The sequence below is a fragment of the Caretta caretta genome, chromosome 8, assembly GCF_965140235.1.
Source record: "Caretta caretta isolate rCarCar2 chromosome 8, rCarCar1.hap1, whole genome shotgun sequence".
Taxonomy (NCBI): Eukaryota; Metazoa; Chordata; order Testudines; family Cheloniidae; genus Caretta; species Caretta caretta.
In genome coordinates, this window is record NC_134213.1 from 74,406,251 (window position 1) to 74,421,790 (window position 15,540).

Genomic DNA, 15,540 nt, shown 5'->3' on the forward strand with positions numbered 1-15,540 from the left:
GCCAGGCCTAGGGGTGGTGGGAGACTAGCAGGGCTCTCCGCATCTTACTTCTGCCCTTCTTCTCTCTCTCATCCCGCAAACATCATTTACTTCTCCCCTTCTCAGTCCCTCAACCACCCCATCTGCCTCTCCTGCGCCCCCTTCTCGTCTCCATAAAAGCCACAACTACCCTTCCCCCCACTTCTCCACCCCCCCCCCGCCAGCCCAACCCCCTCTCTCCCCTCCCCCCACTCCGGGGGCGGCGTTGCCAGCCTGGGCCGCCCCTTACCCGTGCCTGGTGGCCGCTCTCCGGCGCTTGTTGAGCAGGCAGAGCAGGAGGCAGGCGGCCGCGCCGGCCACGACGGAGTGGCGCGCGGTCAGGTACTTGCTGTAGGCGGCCATAGAGCTAGCGCAGCGGCTGGGGGACTGACCCGCACCGAGCCCAGGCAAGGAGGCTGACGCAGGGAATGCCGGGAGCGGGGTGGGGGGGGCAGGGCAGAGGCCCCGCCCCCTCAGGCCGGCTCCAGTGCTGCGGGCTCAGCCCCTCCTGTCACTCAGGCAGGCTCCGAGGGAAAGGCGGTGTGGGTTGGGCCCAGGCTGTGCTCGGCGCGCGTCCCGAGCTGCCGTTATGCGGTCGGCCTGGCCCCGCGGGGGGGGGGTCTGCCGTGGGGCAGCTCGGCCCCTGTGCCCTAGGCTGAGTGCCCCACGACTCATTCCCCTTTGCAGACACAGGGGACCACGAAGTGCTTTCCTGGCCTTGGCGGCTCCCCTCTAGCCCAGAGAGACCCATCACCTGCGGCTGGGGTGCGGCTGTTTGCAATAGATTCGGCAATAGAGTGTGCGAGTGAGGGGTTTCCAGTGCCATCTTGCTGGGCAAGTCCCTTCACCTCTGCTTCTGCACCTCACCCAATCCCTGCTCTTCCCTTAGCCTCTGCTTCTGCACCTTATCTCTGAGAAACTGAGTTCAGTGGACGCATTCATAAAGACACAGTAGTTGCAAGAGCCTGGAACAGCACAGATGGGCCAGATTTTCACCCCTGCATTCACACCCTGCACACTATTGCAATAATCTTTGTACAAACTATGCCTTGTGAGGTATCATTTGAAAATGAATAGCTCGCTGGTCAATATTATCATGGTGACATATGTGCAGCTACATTATATGAACATAAACTGAAATTATGACTGACGTGTTTCCCAGACAAGTCAAAGACAAAGGACAAGCTAAGGCCTCTCGCCAGGTATCATCAAAGTTGATTGACAATCACCTGTCAAGTGGCCATTCTTTAGCAAAGAAGGAGGGCAGGAACAGATGGATCTGCATTCTAGCAAGCAACAGCACGGAACCTCTTTCACCATGAGACTCTGTGCCATCTCAGTGGGATGGAACTTTATCTAGGAGAAACCCTCAGGAAAATGCTTTTCAAAGGGTGACTGAACTACAAAAGGGAGGGGCAAAAACACCCCTGTGTCTCTTTCTCTTGCTCCCTTTCACCTAAGAAGACAAAGGAATCAGCCTAGCTGTTTGACTTTGGGGGAGTTCCTGATCTGAGAATTTGGTTAGTAATGTTGCTGGGAACGTGTAATAAGGATTTTACCTTGAACCAAGTCTAGTTTGGTAAGTTTTAGCTAATAGAAAGTGTTTTAACTTTATTTCTCTTGCAACCATTTCTGATTTTAATACCTTATTCTTGTACTCACTGAAAAATCTCTTTTTGTAGTTAAACAAACTTGTTTTAGTTTTTAATCAAAACTAATTCAGTGTTATGGGAGCAACAGACTGCTAATAGCTGAACAGTCTAGGAGAGGGCTGAACAGTGCAGAGCACATGCTTTTGGGAAAATGGCACTGGGCGTGTGTGGAGGTCATCCTACAGGTAGTAACCAAGGCTGCTGGAAGCCAGAATGTGGCTGGTATGTTGCTGACACTGGAGTCTGCATTGCTGGACCAGGGCTGTAGCTATACCCAGATACTCAGGGTGTGACCTGCATGCTGTTTATGAGTGGCCCAGTTTGAGTGCTACAAAAGCAATGCACTATGAGGCACCTAACGTTGCAGGGCAGGTGGTGATACGCCTCATTGTTCTAGATTGCACCCCAGAACATGACAGGCCAACTTCTATTTAGACACCTAAATAACTGCTGAAAAATTGGCACCTAGCTGGGAACTGTACTCTTTGAAACATGCCTCTGTATTTCCAGGCAGCAGGGAGGGACTGTGGTGCCTTAGGTACAAAAACAAGTGTGTGTAATCTGAGACAATATCTGCTTTTGTAGCTTCCAGATTGCTTGTCTAGCTTCTTTCTCTTTTTGCCCTTAGAACTTGTGATATTTAAACTGCGTTCACCACTGTGATGTTTGACCACCTTATTTTAAAAGATTTTTTCTTCTTGTCTCTATCCACTGATTGTGGGGAATTTTTTTTTTAAGCAGTGGAAAAGTTAGCTCAAAGAAATACGTTTCGTTCTGAAACGTATTTTCTAGTTCTGACTCCAGTTCCTATTTTAATCTTCCAATGTCAACCTCTCTTTGGCCTTGTTTGCATGTAAAGAGCTTGTCTACATGCAAAGTTGCACAAGTTTAAAAGCAGAGCTACATACAGCCTTGCCATGGAATAACAAAAGATGTGAATTGTCTGGTCATTGTTTTGAACTCAGCTGCAGGCATGCAGATATCCCCTTTCAAAGCTCCATTTCTGACAGTCGGCATGTTTATCTGCTCCGGTACACAAAGCAAAGCATTACTGTGGAATGCTGCTGCTGCCAAGGCAGACATGTTTGTGTGTGGGGGGGGTGCTGATGGGGTTTCCCCCTGCTGCTGTCTGAACTTACAAGACAGCATGCTGACATGCTCTCTGCCCCCCAAAACACACTGTCTCTCCCCCCACATACACACAACACACTCCCTGTCACGCTCCACCCCCACCCCACCCCCATTTGAAAAGCACGCTGCAGCCACTTGCACACTGGGATAGCTACCGCAATGCACTGCTCTCTGTGGCATTGCAAGAGTTGCTAATGTGGCCACGCCACTGCGCTTGCAGCTGACAGTGTAAACACACGGCAGTGCTTTCCCTGCTGCAGTCTCCAAGGGCTGGTTTAACTCCCAGCGCTCTACATCTGCAAGTGTAGACATAGCCTGAGTGTAGGAAAAAGGGAATGTGAATTTGGCACATCACCATTTTAGGCCTCATCAGGATGAAGGGTGAAGCTGAGGCGGGCAGTAGGGGTGGGGGAGACAGGGATTTCCCTACACCCTCCTTGGGGGGTGTACACCCCCCAAATTCCCCCCCCCCCCCAGTTTTGTGAAATAGTTACATGCAGTATTGCCAATTTAGTGATTGTTTGGACATTTTAATTGAAATTGAAACATTAATACACACTTTAAAAGTATATAAAGTATATGATAAAATACATGTATCTGAAAAAGTATAATAGATTTGAAAAGTATGAACATAGGCTAGCTTCCTTATACAGCTGTTGTTTTTTAGGACAATGTCAGTGCATTCATTTCAGTGATGTTGGCCAACCTAACAATTTCAAATTATTATTTGTAAGCAAAGTCTAAATGAGCTCTCCCTGACAGCTAGTGATGAGCTAGGGGCTGGGGGGAAAGGCTTCAGGACCAGATTGTATTTACATTTACACCTAATCTACCTAGGTATCCAGCAAACAGAGCTGTGTTGCCCAAGTGATAGATTTTGGCTGGGGTTGGGTTACAAATCACTTGAATGCGGGGGGGGGGGGGGTAATGAAATGTTATTTTTATTGCATGAGTAAAGGGCAGTAGAACTGTATGTAGCCTCTGCTCACTGAGGGCATCAAGAGAGAGGGTAGGGACAGGTGTTTTGCTTGATGGTCTGCCTGAGTCACAAGTACTATTTCACCCTCTCTGCTGTTTAAAGACAGAGCTGATTAGGCTCCATAAATAGTCTTTTGTTTTCTTAAGTGACCACTGCAGCTGAAATCACTGATAATCAGGTCTAAGTGCTTAGACCTGTTGTGAGACAGTGTTTCTGTGGAAGAGATGGCCCAGTCTGTACTAGCAGCAAGGTTCCCCCACTGAGAGCTCAGCTGAAATCCTTGAGAGCTGGATGGAACCTCCAGAGGCCAACTCACAGAGGTCACAGTGGCAGGTGGCAGCAGAAGGTGATGACGCAGAGCCATTGGCAACAAAGCGATGGAGTGAACAGTGGCACAACAAACAGTGGCCAGAGCGAACAGTGAGCAGCTGGAGGAACAAGTAAGGTGCCTTCTTGCCCCCAACCGGGGAGGTGAACTCATGTGAAAGCACCTCTGAACTTTGAGTCTCCACTGACCAAGGACAACACCGGTGACTGTTAATGAGGCTGTTAAGAATGATGGAGACACAACACAGTTCATGCGAACAAACATGGCTGTAGCATCATACTTTCTATTTAAGCAAGAGATACCACACACTACAAACTGGAGGCCAATGTTAAGTGCATTGTCACTTGTTCATCCTGAAGTTGAACACTGGTTCCAAACAAGACCAGCAAATGCTCACTATCTTTCTACAAGAAATTCAACTGACTGGCTAGAAGGATGTGGTGCAACAGTGAAAGACTCAACAGCTGAAAAAGTGAAGAACTCTCTCACCACATTCAAAAAATTTGCGTACATGGCTGATGAATGCACAGATGTCATTGTGTACATTATCTTGATGTCAGTGGTAGGCCAGTAGATGCATTTCTATATGTTCAAGTTATAGAAGACACATTGGCTGCATCTGTGACAACCCACATTTTAGAAGAATTAAATGCTTGTCAGTTGGACCCCAAACAGATGGCTGCTTGTGCATTTGATGGAGCTGCAAACTTCTCTGGAAGACATGGTGGAGTACAAGCTTTGCTCAGAGAAAAGTGTAACCCTAATCTCTCCTATACACACTGCAGAGGCCATCTACTCCAACTAGTACAAGTACAAGCTGCAGACTCTTCAAAAGACATTAAAAAAGCTATAAAATTAATGTCTTCGTTATGTTCTTTTTTCAGCAAGAGTCCAAAAAGACTGAATATATTGGAAAATATAGAAGATACACTGGGACTGAAGTTCAAATTAGTCCAACCTGGGAAAACCCACTGGCTTTCTCATGAGAGATCCTTGGCTGTTGTCTTAAAATTACTCCAGCCATTGTTACTGGCTTTGAAAAGTATCTACCAAAATGGGATGGATCTAAGTAGTGAGGCTGGTGGATTACTTTTGCTACTACATTCAGAGAAGTCTATTGCCATTGGCTCTCTTGTAAGTCTACTATTGAAACCACTTGGGTCATTAAACAATGCCATGCAGGCACCTGCTACAACACTAGTAGAGCTCTGTCCAGCAATAGAAGGTACATTTGGATCAATCAGAGAGCTATCCATTGAAAAAGTACTGCAAGAAGCAAAGACTTCAGTCCAGAAGTTGACTAATGAAGGCATTTATACTGAATCCTTACGTGAAAAGGACAAGAAATGTTTGTTAAGACAACTAAAAAAGTACACAGACTTGTCTCTTACAAATGTACGACAGCAACTTCTAGATTCTACTGAACCTCTGCGTAGCTTTTACAGATCCCTGTCCTATAAAACACCTCCAGTTGAGTGGAGTGAGGCACTACCAGCAATGGGACTGCCATGTGCTCAGGACAGAATAGAGAATTTGAACACAGAATGGAATATCATATAACGAATGAATGAAGATTTGACTTCAACTTCTTTTTTATCACGACTAGTGGCTTGACCCAATCTTTATGCTATGTTTTCTGGGATGAAAGAAGTAGGAATTCATCTCATGCTACAGTCACAAAAGCTACAATTGAGCATTCTTTTTCATCATGGAACAGAATTTTGTGTTCTGAAAGAAGTCATCTTCTACCTGATCATGTTAATGAACTAGTGAGCATATCAATTGAAAGAATGGAAGTACCGGACACACGAGAAGCCACCAAAGATGAACGCATTGCATTCAAGAAGTTCATTAACAAGGTTGCGCAAAATTATAACAAAAATCCAAGAAGGATGTGGATGTAGCACTTCATAGAAGACTTGAGTAGCCAACTTTAATTTGTGTGATGATTTTGAAACATGAGTTAAATCTAATAAAATGGTCATGAAATATTTTTCAGTTTTTACTATGGTGCCATACAGCCCACCTTCATCCTCACGGTCTCACCCCTCATAGGTCCTGACCATGTTCCTCCCTCCCCCCCCCATAAATTCAGACACACCCCCCCTAATTTCAATTCCTGGGGAAAACACTCCAGGGAGAGGTATTGTTATGAGCTGGGTGAAAATGTGTTATGGGTTAAATTACAACCTTGTTCAGACTGATGTGTGAACACACCCTTTGCTTAAGGTAGTTGAAAGAAACACTTATGGGGCCACTCCTAAACCAAACCCTAATAGAATCTGCCTAGGAACTAGGGTTATGTCTAAACTATGAGTGTTACAGCTGTGGGACTACAGCTATGCTGCTTCAGCGCCATAGTGTAAATGCTGCCTATATGGACAGAAGGGGTTTTTCCATCGATGTGGGTAATTCACCTCCTTGAGTGGTGGTAGCTAGGATGATGGAAGAATTTTAGCTGCATGTATTGCAGGGTGTAGGTCTGCTTAACTGTTGTGCTCAGGGGTGTGAATTTTTTCACACCCCTGACTGACATAGGTAGGTCAATCAAAATTTTAAGTGTACACTAGGTCTAGCACTGCGTGGGCAGGTGGTTCCACTGGCTAGTGTCACCAGGTTGGGGTGTATGTTTGCATGTGAGGGAAGATGGAACATACAGAAATTGAGAACAGAGAGAGGGGCAGAGGGAAAAAAAACCAAGAAAGCCCAGCAGTAGTTGGTGAACACACTGGGATCCTGGAAAAAGCGAGAGAGAGAGAGCTTCTGTGTCTGCTGGCTGAAGAGGCTTAGGGTTGTAATCTAAGAAATTGCTCCTTTTGTTCTTGGTAGTTCTTGCATTTGGAAAAGCAGGACTTTGTACATTCCTCGTAAACAAGATTACATCAAAGAAAATATCAGACTGCATCAATTTCTACTACCAACTGGAACATCCGCATGGCCCTGAATAATAAGAGGGGCAACAATAATACCTCTAGCATTATTCTTCTGAGGATCTCATGCCCTTAAAATATTAATGCATTATTCCTCAAAACATTGTTGTGAGATTTCACTTAACATATGGGGAAACTGAAGCACAGAGAAATTATCAACTTGTCCAAAGTATATAGTGAGTCAGTGGCAGAGAAAAAAAAGTAGATAAAGTAGTCCTGACTCCAGAAAATGCATGCTTTGTCTTTCTGTATGCTGACTCTACTTTTATACAGGAACATGAGATTCCAGGGACTAGATCATCACAAATGTAACAAAAATATGTGCACTGCCTGACAATGCAGAAAAAGGCATATGCAGACACACTGAAGATGCAAAGAGTGCAGGAGGCAGGGCCAACTGAAAAAAATTTGGGGCACTAATGAAGCCATTTGATTGCCTATACCTCTTCCTACCACTTTCTCTTGCGCCTCACTCCAAAAATGCCTATACTATGTTGGTGGGGGATGAAAATGATAACATGCCCAGAACTCAGGGTTGGGGTTGGGGGGTGAGAGAGACAGGATGGATAGAGGTTTTCCTGTTAAACAGGTGGAACAGAGTTCTCAGCCCAGCTATTCAGGATGGGTTCTGGGCTGAGGATTTCAAGGAAGCATGTACCTATATGACCAGTTACTATTGTAATAACTAAGAAAGGAATCAGACTTGGGAAAAGTTCAGCTAATTTATTGGTAGTTTAGAAAACTCCTAGCCACTGTGGGTTTGAAATGTCCTTAAAGAGGAATATTTTGTAGTTTGTGTGTCAGTTAAGAGTGGCTGTAGGGAATAGGAATGGCAATCTGGCATTCTCTACCTTCCCTGATACAGCCAGTCAGAAGTAGCAGGCTAGCCAAGAGTCAGGAACAGGAGAAGACTGACAACAGGTAAGCAAAGCACCACCCTGAAGGCAAAATAGTGAAGATTAACATAGAATGGGGACTAGCCAGAGACTAAGGCAGGGGTGGGCAAATTTTTTGGCCCAAGGGCCACATCTGGGTATAGAAATTGTATGGCAGGCCATGAATGCTCACGAAAATGGGGTTGCAGTGCAGGGAGGTTACAGCTCTGGCTGGGGTTGTGGGCTCTGGGATGGGGCTAGAAATGAGTTCAGAGTGAGAGAGGGGGCTCCAGGCTGGGTATGAAGGGTTTGAGGAGTAGGAGGGCACTCTGGGCTGGGACCGAGGGGTTTGGAGGGCAGGAGGGGGATCAGGACTGGGGAAGGGGGTTGGGGGACAGGGGGTGGCTCAGGGGTGCAGGCTCCGGGCGGCACTTACCTCAAGCAGCTCCCAGAAGCAGCGGAATGTTCTTCTCCGGCTCCTACGCGGAGGCGCGACCAGGCGTCTCTGCTGCACGCTGCCCCATCCGCAGGTGCCAACCAGCAAAACCCTAGTGTAGATGCAATTATAGCAGCATGAAAGCTGTTTGGACAATCTAGTTTATTTTGCTTGCCAAAACAGTACTAGCTATACTAGCAAAAGCACTTTTTTGCTGGCAAACTAGGCCTACACCAGGAGGGTTTGCTGATATAGCTATGCTGGCAAACCCTTTCTAGTGTAGACATGGCTTTATACTGGTATTGTTATTCCCATTCCTGTACAGGAATAATTATAGTAGTATAATGCACTTTTATACAGATATAGTTGTGCCCACACTACAGGGGTTTTTAACCTATCCCCTCAACTAACTAAAGCTAACTTTGACAAAATCCCCTTTAACCCGCCACCCCTCCAGTAAAAGTGTCACACAAACTAACTTGCACCAAAATGACTAAAAGATTTTTAATTCACATTTTTTGTGAACACCTCGTCTACACTGACATCTTGGCATTTCAGCCAGAGCGCAGCAAGCTCTATGCTTCTCGTGGAGGTGGATTACCAGGGGCGCTCCAGCCACGGAGTCCAGGCATTCTAAGTGCCTTGCCAGTGTGGACACCTCAGGAGTTAGGGCGTCTGGGGCTGATTTAATGCGTCTAACTTGCAAGTGTAGCCAAGCCCTCAATCTTTTCCTGTGTATCCCAACTATAGAGTTACGTATGGGTCACACATAGTTTGCAAGATAATCAATAGGTTAAGCCTATTTTATTAATAAGGAATTTAGTGTTATCTTGTCAAGATCTTGTCAATTTTACTTTGGTGCTCACATGCAGAACCATAGGTGAACAGGATCAGAGAGAAAAAAGGGCTGTTATGGTGTACCATTGAAATCTCAGGTCAGTTCTGACCTTTCAACGTACATGGAAGAAGGAGTAGAAAGCTAATCTTAAATCTCTGATCCACAGGCCCTGACTTTCCAAAGTGCTGGGGGTTGCTTGACCCCCAGCTGTGCCCCAGGCCCTGCCCCCATTCCACCCCTTCCCCCAAGGCTCCACCCCTGCCCTGCCTCTTCTCACCCAGTTTCACCCACTCCTTCGAGTGTAAACAAAATGAAAGATTTGTTGGGAAAATGGGTGAGGGGTAAAGAGGTGGCAAGTTTTGAAGGAATGCTTGATCTTGTTGCTCAAGAGCATTTCCTAAGCATATGTAAGGCCGAAGTAAAGCAGTGTCTATGGGATAAAGATGTAAAGTCTGTGGGTGAGATGGCTTTTTTAGCTGATGCCTTTGAACAGACTCAGGTGTCTATTGAGGGCAGGCAGTAGAAAGAGGGGTTCAAAACTGGTGGGAAGGGACGATCCCATTTTGCCCCTGGGAAGAGAGAAGGGGTTGGGAGCCTAAACATTCTTACCTAAAAACATTCCTCTAACCCTCATCCCAAATCTCCTGTAAAAGCAGAAGAGCCCAGAAGGTGCTATCAGTGTAATTCCACTGATCAGAAGAGGGATAAATGCCCAGTGCTAGTAGGAAGCAGGCAACCAATAGCTCACGTTAGTTCTGCTGTCCTCAACACAGAAACGCCCCAAGCAATTGAAACCTGTCATATTGGTTTTGTGAGATTAGCCTCTGCAGAACGAGATATGGAGCATGTTAAGGCTGTCCAAATTAATGGCAGGGAGTGCTTGGGGCAGAGGGATACAGGGGCCCAGATCTCTCTGGTTAAGCAGAATGTGGTCCCAAAGGCCAGTATGCTATCTGGCCAAATGGCAGAGATTGTGGGGGTGGGCAAAAGCAGATTCCTCGTATCACTAGGTAAAATCCATGTGGTGTGGGAAAGTTTAGAAAGTGTTTTGACTGTGGGGGTAATAGAACACCTCCTAGTCGACTTGCTTCTTGTAATGATTTTTTCCATGTAGCTCAGGTTAAAGTATTTGCCTGCAGCAGGAGGAAGTTTTATGCTGGGACCCCCAAGGGAAAGGGTAAGGTCTCAGGAACTGCTGAGAGAATGGGAGAGTCTCCTTGATTCTTCTGCAGCAGGGGGAAGCCACATGCTTCTTTTGTAGTTAATAAATTTGTTTGCTTATTCTACCTGAAGCAGTGAGATTGATCTGAAGCTTGTCAGAGACTCCCCTTGGGATAACAAGCCTGGTACATATCAATTTCTTTGTTAAATTGACGAACTCTTATAAGCTTGCAGCGTCCAGTAAGCATAAATGGACACTGCAAGTCGGCGGTTCCTAGGGTTGTGTCTGGGACTGGAGATATTGGCTAGTGTAATTTGGTTGCACGATCCAAGCAGCGGTAGCTGGGAGCAGCTTACATGCTCGAGGCTGTGCATGAACAACCCGGGAGTGGGGGTTCTCACAGTAGAGCAGGGTAAAGCTGGCTCCCAGAGTCAGGGATTGGAGTGACCTAACAGATCACTGGTCCAGAGGCCCTGGAAGGGTGGGGGAGGAGCGGGCGCAGGAAGAGGTGGAGCAAGGGTGGAGTGTGCTCAGGGGAGGGAGCAGAGCGGGGGCGGAAAGAGGCGGATGGGGTGGAACCTCAGGGCAGGGGGCGGAGTGGGGGCAGGAAGAGGCAGGGCAATGGTGGAGCTTTGGGGGAAGAAGCAGAGTCGGGGCAGGGCCGAGCGGGGATGGAGCACCCCCAGAGAAAGCTGAAGGGTGTTGTCTGTGCCCTGGGGAGTGGTAAACTTCTAGAGCCTTAGCAGGCTTCAGCAGTGGTTCCTCCCTTGGCCTCTGGCACATTTATTGGGCAATGACTCAGTCTGCCACTCCTTCTCTGAAATGGGGCTTCTCAGCCCACCTCAGGCCTCCAGAACCAGTGCTGACCCCCCAAGATACCCTAGTTACTTACACACAGCCCTCTCCCACAACTCCACCCAACAGCAGTGGTGTAGTCAAGCCGGAACATGCCAGAATGCCTCCTGCCCACGATGCCAGAATCCCATTCAGATATCATTCAGCAGCAGCAATGAGTACCCACCAGCTGCGCTTTCTGTTGCTGCTCCTTGGTATCTGTGCTGCCTGGCTTGTGTCTGTTGCTTGGTTGACGCTCAGCAGGTGAAACCCTGCCACTGGTAGCATGAGGGCCAGTTTGGCTCTGAGCCACCGGGCTGTCCAGCAGCAGGATGAGGAGAGGGAGTCCTCAGAGCCCGGTGGCAAGTCTGTCCTTCCTTCCCCAATCCTCTCCCTCCTCCTCCAACTCTGCCCCATTCCCACCTTTCCTGATGATGTGAGGCTCTGGCATGCTGCTGCCAGCACCCAACGAGCCAGCTCTGTCCCTGGTGCACTGGCGGTGAATCCATCCTCCCCTGGGGCCTGAGGGTAGAGCTGGAGCCAGCAAGGGAGGGAGCAAGATACAGGGAGGAGAGGAGACAGGGAAGAGGCTGTGGAGGAGGGAGCCCGAGGTGCAGTCACCACACCACACAGCTCCCTGCGCTAACAGTCCCATTCCACTGCTTCCACCATAGCCTCCACCCCACCCCGCACAGCTCACCCACCTCCCCTTGATCTCCTCTCACAGTCCACACTGAACCTCCTAGCCCCTGCTTAAACCCATACAGACCCTGCTACCCCATCCCCAAATAAACACCACAACTCACTCACATCCCCCAAATAACCCCAAGCCCCATAAAACTTCGTCCTGCCTTAGCCACCCGCCCATCCCCCTCACTACCACACCAATCCCCATCTCCCCAAATAAACCAACTCCCTGTTGCAACACACCAAATAAACACCCCCCTAGAATATCTGCACTCCCCGAAGCCCCACATCCCCACCCTGCCCCTGCTCATCATTTCCTCAAGCCCTATTCCCCAATAAACCCACATCTTAAAACCTCCCCTACTCTGATCCCCCAATCCACAAGACACCTATGCCGAGGGGCAAGTGTAGACCAGAGCATGCAGGGCCAGGGCCAAGTGGGGAGGAAGGGGCAGGGAGCAGGTATGATGTGGGGAGTGGAGATGGAAGCTGGGGGCACAAGACGGTTCCAGCGCTGTGTTATTGCCCAACAGTTGTGAAGCTTCTGGGTTACAGTTTAACTCTTTCAAGAACACACAACAGTTGTGAAGTAGTTAAACACAGTCCAACACTTTTATGCTCTTTTATACTTAATTATATAAGGCACAGGAGAGCACAGCTCATACAAAATAATAAACATCTGAAATGGCAATATCCCACACTTGCTATCTCACCCTTCCCTTGTGAGTCCTTGAGGAACCATCTGGCCCATTCAGGGCAGAGTGTCCTTCCTCATGCAGGCTGTTGCATGCTAGCTAGTCTCTCTCCCTCAGGAGCCCCTTCCCAGCTTCTGTGACCATGAATGTTGCCATTTATATCAGGGGTGGCCAACCTGAGCCTGAGAAGGAGCCAGAATTTACCAATGTGCATTGCCAAAGAGCCACGGTAACACATCAGCAGCCCCCCCATCAGCTCCCACCCCTTGCCTCCAGTGTCTCCCACCCACCAGCAGCACTGCCGATCAGCACCTAACCCTCCATCCCTGCGCCTCCTGTCCACCGCAATCAGCTGTTTTGTGGTGTGCCGGAGGCTCGGGGTGAGGGGGCAGGGAGGAGGAGCAAGGGTGCAGCAGACTCAGGGGAAGGGGCGGGGGCTTTGGGGGAAGTAGTGGAATGGGTCTGAGGCTGGGGCTTGGGGCAGAGCCAGGGGTTGAGCAGTGAGCATCCGGTAGCACATTGGAAAGTTGGTGCCTGTAGCTTTCATAGTAATATGAAAGGAGCTGCATATTAACCTCTGAAGAGCCGCATGTGGCTCCAGAGCCACAGGTTGGCCAACCCTGATTTATATGAACCCTGCTGCCAGATATTAACAGTTTAATAGTTTGCCTTGATCAAGTCCAAAGTGAACTAATGAAATTTTCATGTATACCTTGGTGCTGCACATTAGCAGTTCATGTTTAAAATCAAGTTTACACAAGTTAAGAAGGAAGGTACTGTACATCTGGGGTCAGGCTTGAGTTATGAGAGATTACAAGTATCGGTTACAAGGTTCACAAGATACATACATAGTACATAACCAGCATAGACCCAGATTGGGGTGCGGTAGTTTTTAAAGTGTCAGTGAATAAGTCACCCATAGAATGAATTTAGAGTCCAAGTCAGTATTGGTGTAGCAAATAGGTACATGGATGGGGTGTGTCCCTTGGTTCGTCAGGGAAGAAAGTGGGTGATATCCCTGACCGGAGGTCTCATTTACTCATCCTAGTACTGACGGTGTCCTGTGATGTGCTCTGTGTAGATGTCACTGGACCACCTGATGGTGTCGGACACCCTGAGCTGTCTCATAAGCCGGGCGTAGCACCAACCGACTCTGCACACTCTCAGCACCGGTTCATTGTGGGGGTCTCACGCGCCCAGGGCTCCCACGACCAGGGATCTGGACCTCGTAGTCCTAGGCTCTCAGGATGTTGGTGAGCAGGTGGTACATTGGTGCACCCTGGTGCTGCACATTAACAGTTCATTAGTACACTTTCATCTAATCCAAAGAGGACTAGATCAAAGCAAACTAACAAACCTTTAATGCACCTCAGCATGGTCTATGCCCTTACCATGACCAAAGTATGAAAATAATTTTTTTTTACCATGACTGTGTCATGCATTATTTTTTTGCCATGACAGTACCATGAATTATGCATAATTTTACCATGACAAAATCACATCCATACTTATGAGACAGAGATATCCCTGATCCACTTTCTCTATAAAGTTCATTATTTCATATACTTTTATCATGTCCCTTCTTATACGTCTCCTTTCTAAGGTAAACAATCCCAGTTTTTCCAATCTCTCTTCATATGGGAGTTATTCCATGCCCGTAATAGTTATGTCTCTTCTCTAACCCCCTTTAAATTCTGCAATATCCATTTCTGAGATGGGGCAATCAGTATTCCAGATATCCATTGATTTATATACAAATATTGTAATACTTTCTCTTATTATTCTCAATCCCATACCTTATGGAATTTAACATCTTGTTCGCTTTTTTGATGGCAGCTGCACATTGAGGAGAGGTCTTCATTGAACTGTCCACAATGATGCCCAGGTCCCTTTCCTGAGTTAATACAGTTAATTTAGAACCTTATGTGGTGTGTAAGAGTACTTTATGTTTTCCCCCTTCAAAATGCGTTACTTTGTATTTATCAACATTTAACTTAATTTGCCATTGTACTACCCAGTCACCTAGCTTGGTTAGATCTCTGAACTGCCTCACAGCCCTCTCTGGTCTTGACTAAACTAAATAATTCACTACCTCATTGCTCACCTCCATTTCCAGATCATTACATATATTATCATTAAATATATAAATAGGGCTTCTGTTTTTCAGGGTTTATTTTTATTTTTCAGGGTTTATTTTCTGCAGTTTTTGAGTTTTATGTAGATGCTAAAAAATCAGGGGATTTGGGGTTTCTCTTTGTATGTATACGTAGTACTTTTTCAAACAGGGCTACATTAAAGAACACTAGGGGTTCTTTAGTGCTCAGCAGCAGGGTCTACGCAGACTAATTAATGCACAACACATTAGTATGCTTTAGAAATCACATCCGCATGGTCTACATTATTGCTCTATGTCAGGGGTGGGCAAACTTTTTGGCCTGAGGGTCACATCCGGGTATAGAAATTGTATGGTGGGCTATGAATGCTCACAAAATTGGGATTGGAGTGCACGAGGGGGGGGAGGGCTCTGGCTGGGGGGTGCAGGCTCTGGGGTCGGGCCAGAAATGAGGAGAGGGGGCTCCAGGCTGGGGCAGGGAGAGGAAGGGTGCAGACTCTGGGGTGGGGCTGGGGATGAGGGGTTTGAGGTGTAGGAGCGTGCTCCGGGCTGGGACCAAGGGGTTTGGAGGGCGGGAGGAGGATCAGGGCTGGGGCAGTGGGTTGGGGTGCAGGGGGGTGGCTCAGGGGTGCCGGCTTGGGGCAGCACTTACCTCAAGTGGCTCCCGGAAGCAGTGGCATGTCCCCTCTCCGGCTCCTACGTGGAGGCATGGCCAGGCAGCTCTGCTGTGCGCTGCCCCATCCTCAGGTGCCATCCTGCAGCTCCCATTGGCCACGGTTCCTGGCCAATGGGAGGTGCGGGGGTGGCGCTTGGGGCGGGGGCGGCATGCAGAGCAGAGTCCCCTGGCTTCCCCTATGCATAG

The 15,540-nt window shown here is 47.9% G+C and overlaps 2 protein-coding genes across 3 annotated transcripts in view; one reads left to right on the forward strand and one right to left on the reverse strand.

Moving 5' to 3' along the window:
- The window catches only part of ABCD3 (ATP binding cassette subfamily D member 3), a 65,120-nt gene extending 64,668 nt beyond the window's left edge, over positions 1–452 (reverse strand). Inside the window, exon 1 of one of the 2 annotated variants that reach the window (XM_048862183.2) lies at positions 269–452. In XM_048862183.2, coding sequence (XP_048718140.1) covers positions 269–381 — 113 coding nt within the window. In that variant the 5' untranslated portion in view covers positions 382–452. The remainder of the gene's footprint in view (positions 1–268) is intronic. The other variant, XM_048862185.2, reaches the window with a different exon arrangement.
- An 11-nt stretch (positions 453–463) lies between these two features.
- Positions 464–15,540, forward strand: part of ARHGAP29 (Rho GTPase activating protein 29) — a 134,017-nt gene continuing 118,940 nt past the window's right edge. Inside the window, exon 1 of the mRNA XM_048862178.2 lies at positions 464–1,597. The gene's annotated coding sequence lies outside the window, so the exon portion shown is untranslated. The remainder of the gene's footprint in view (positions 1,598–15,540) is intronic.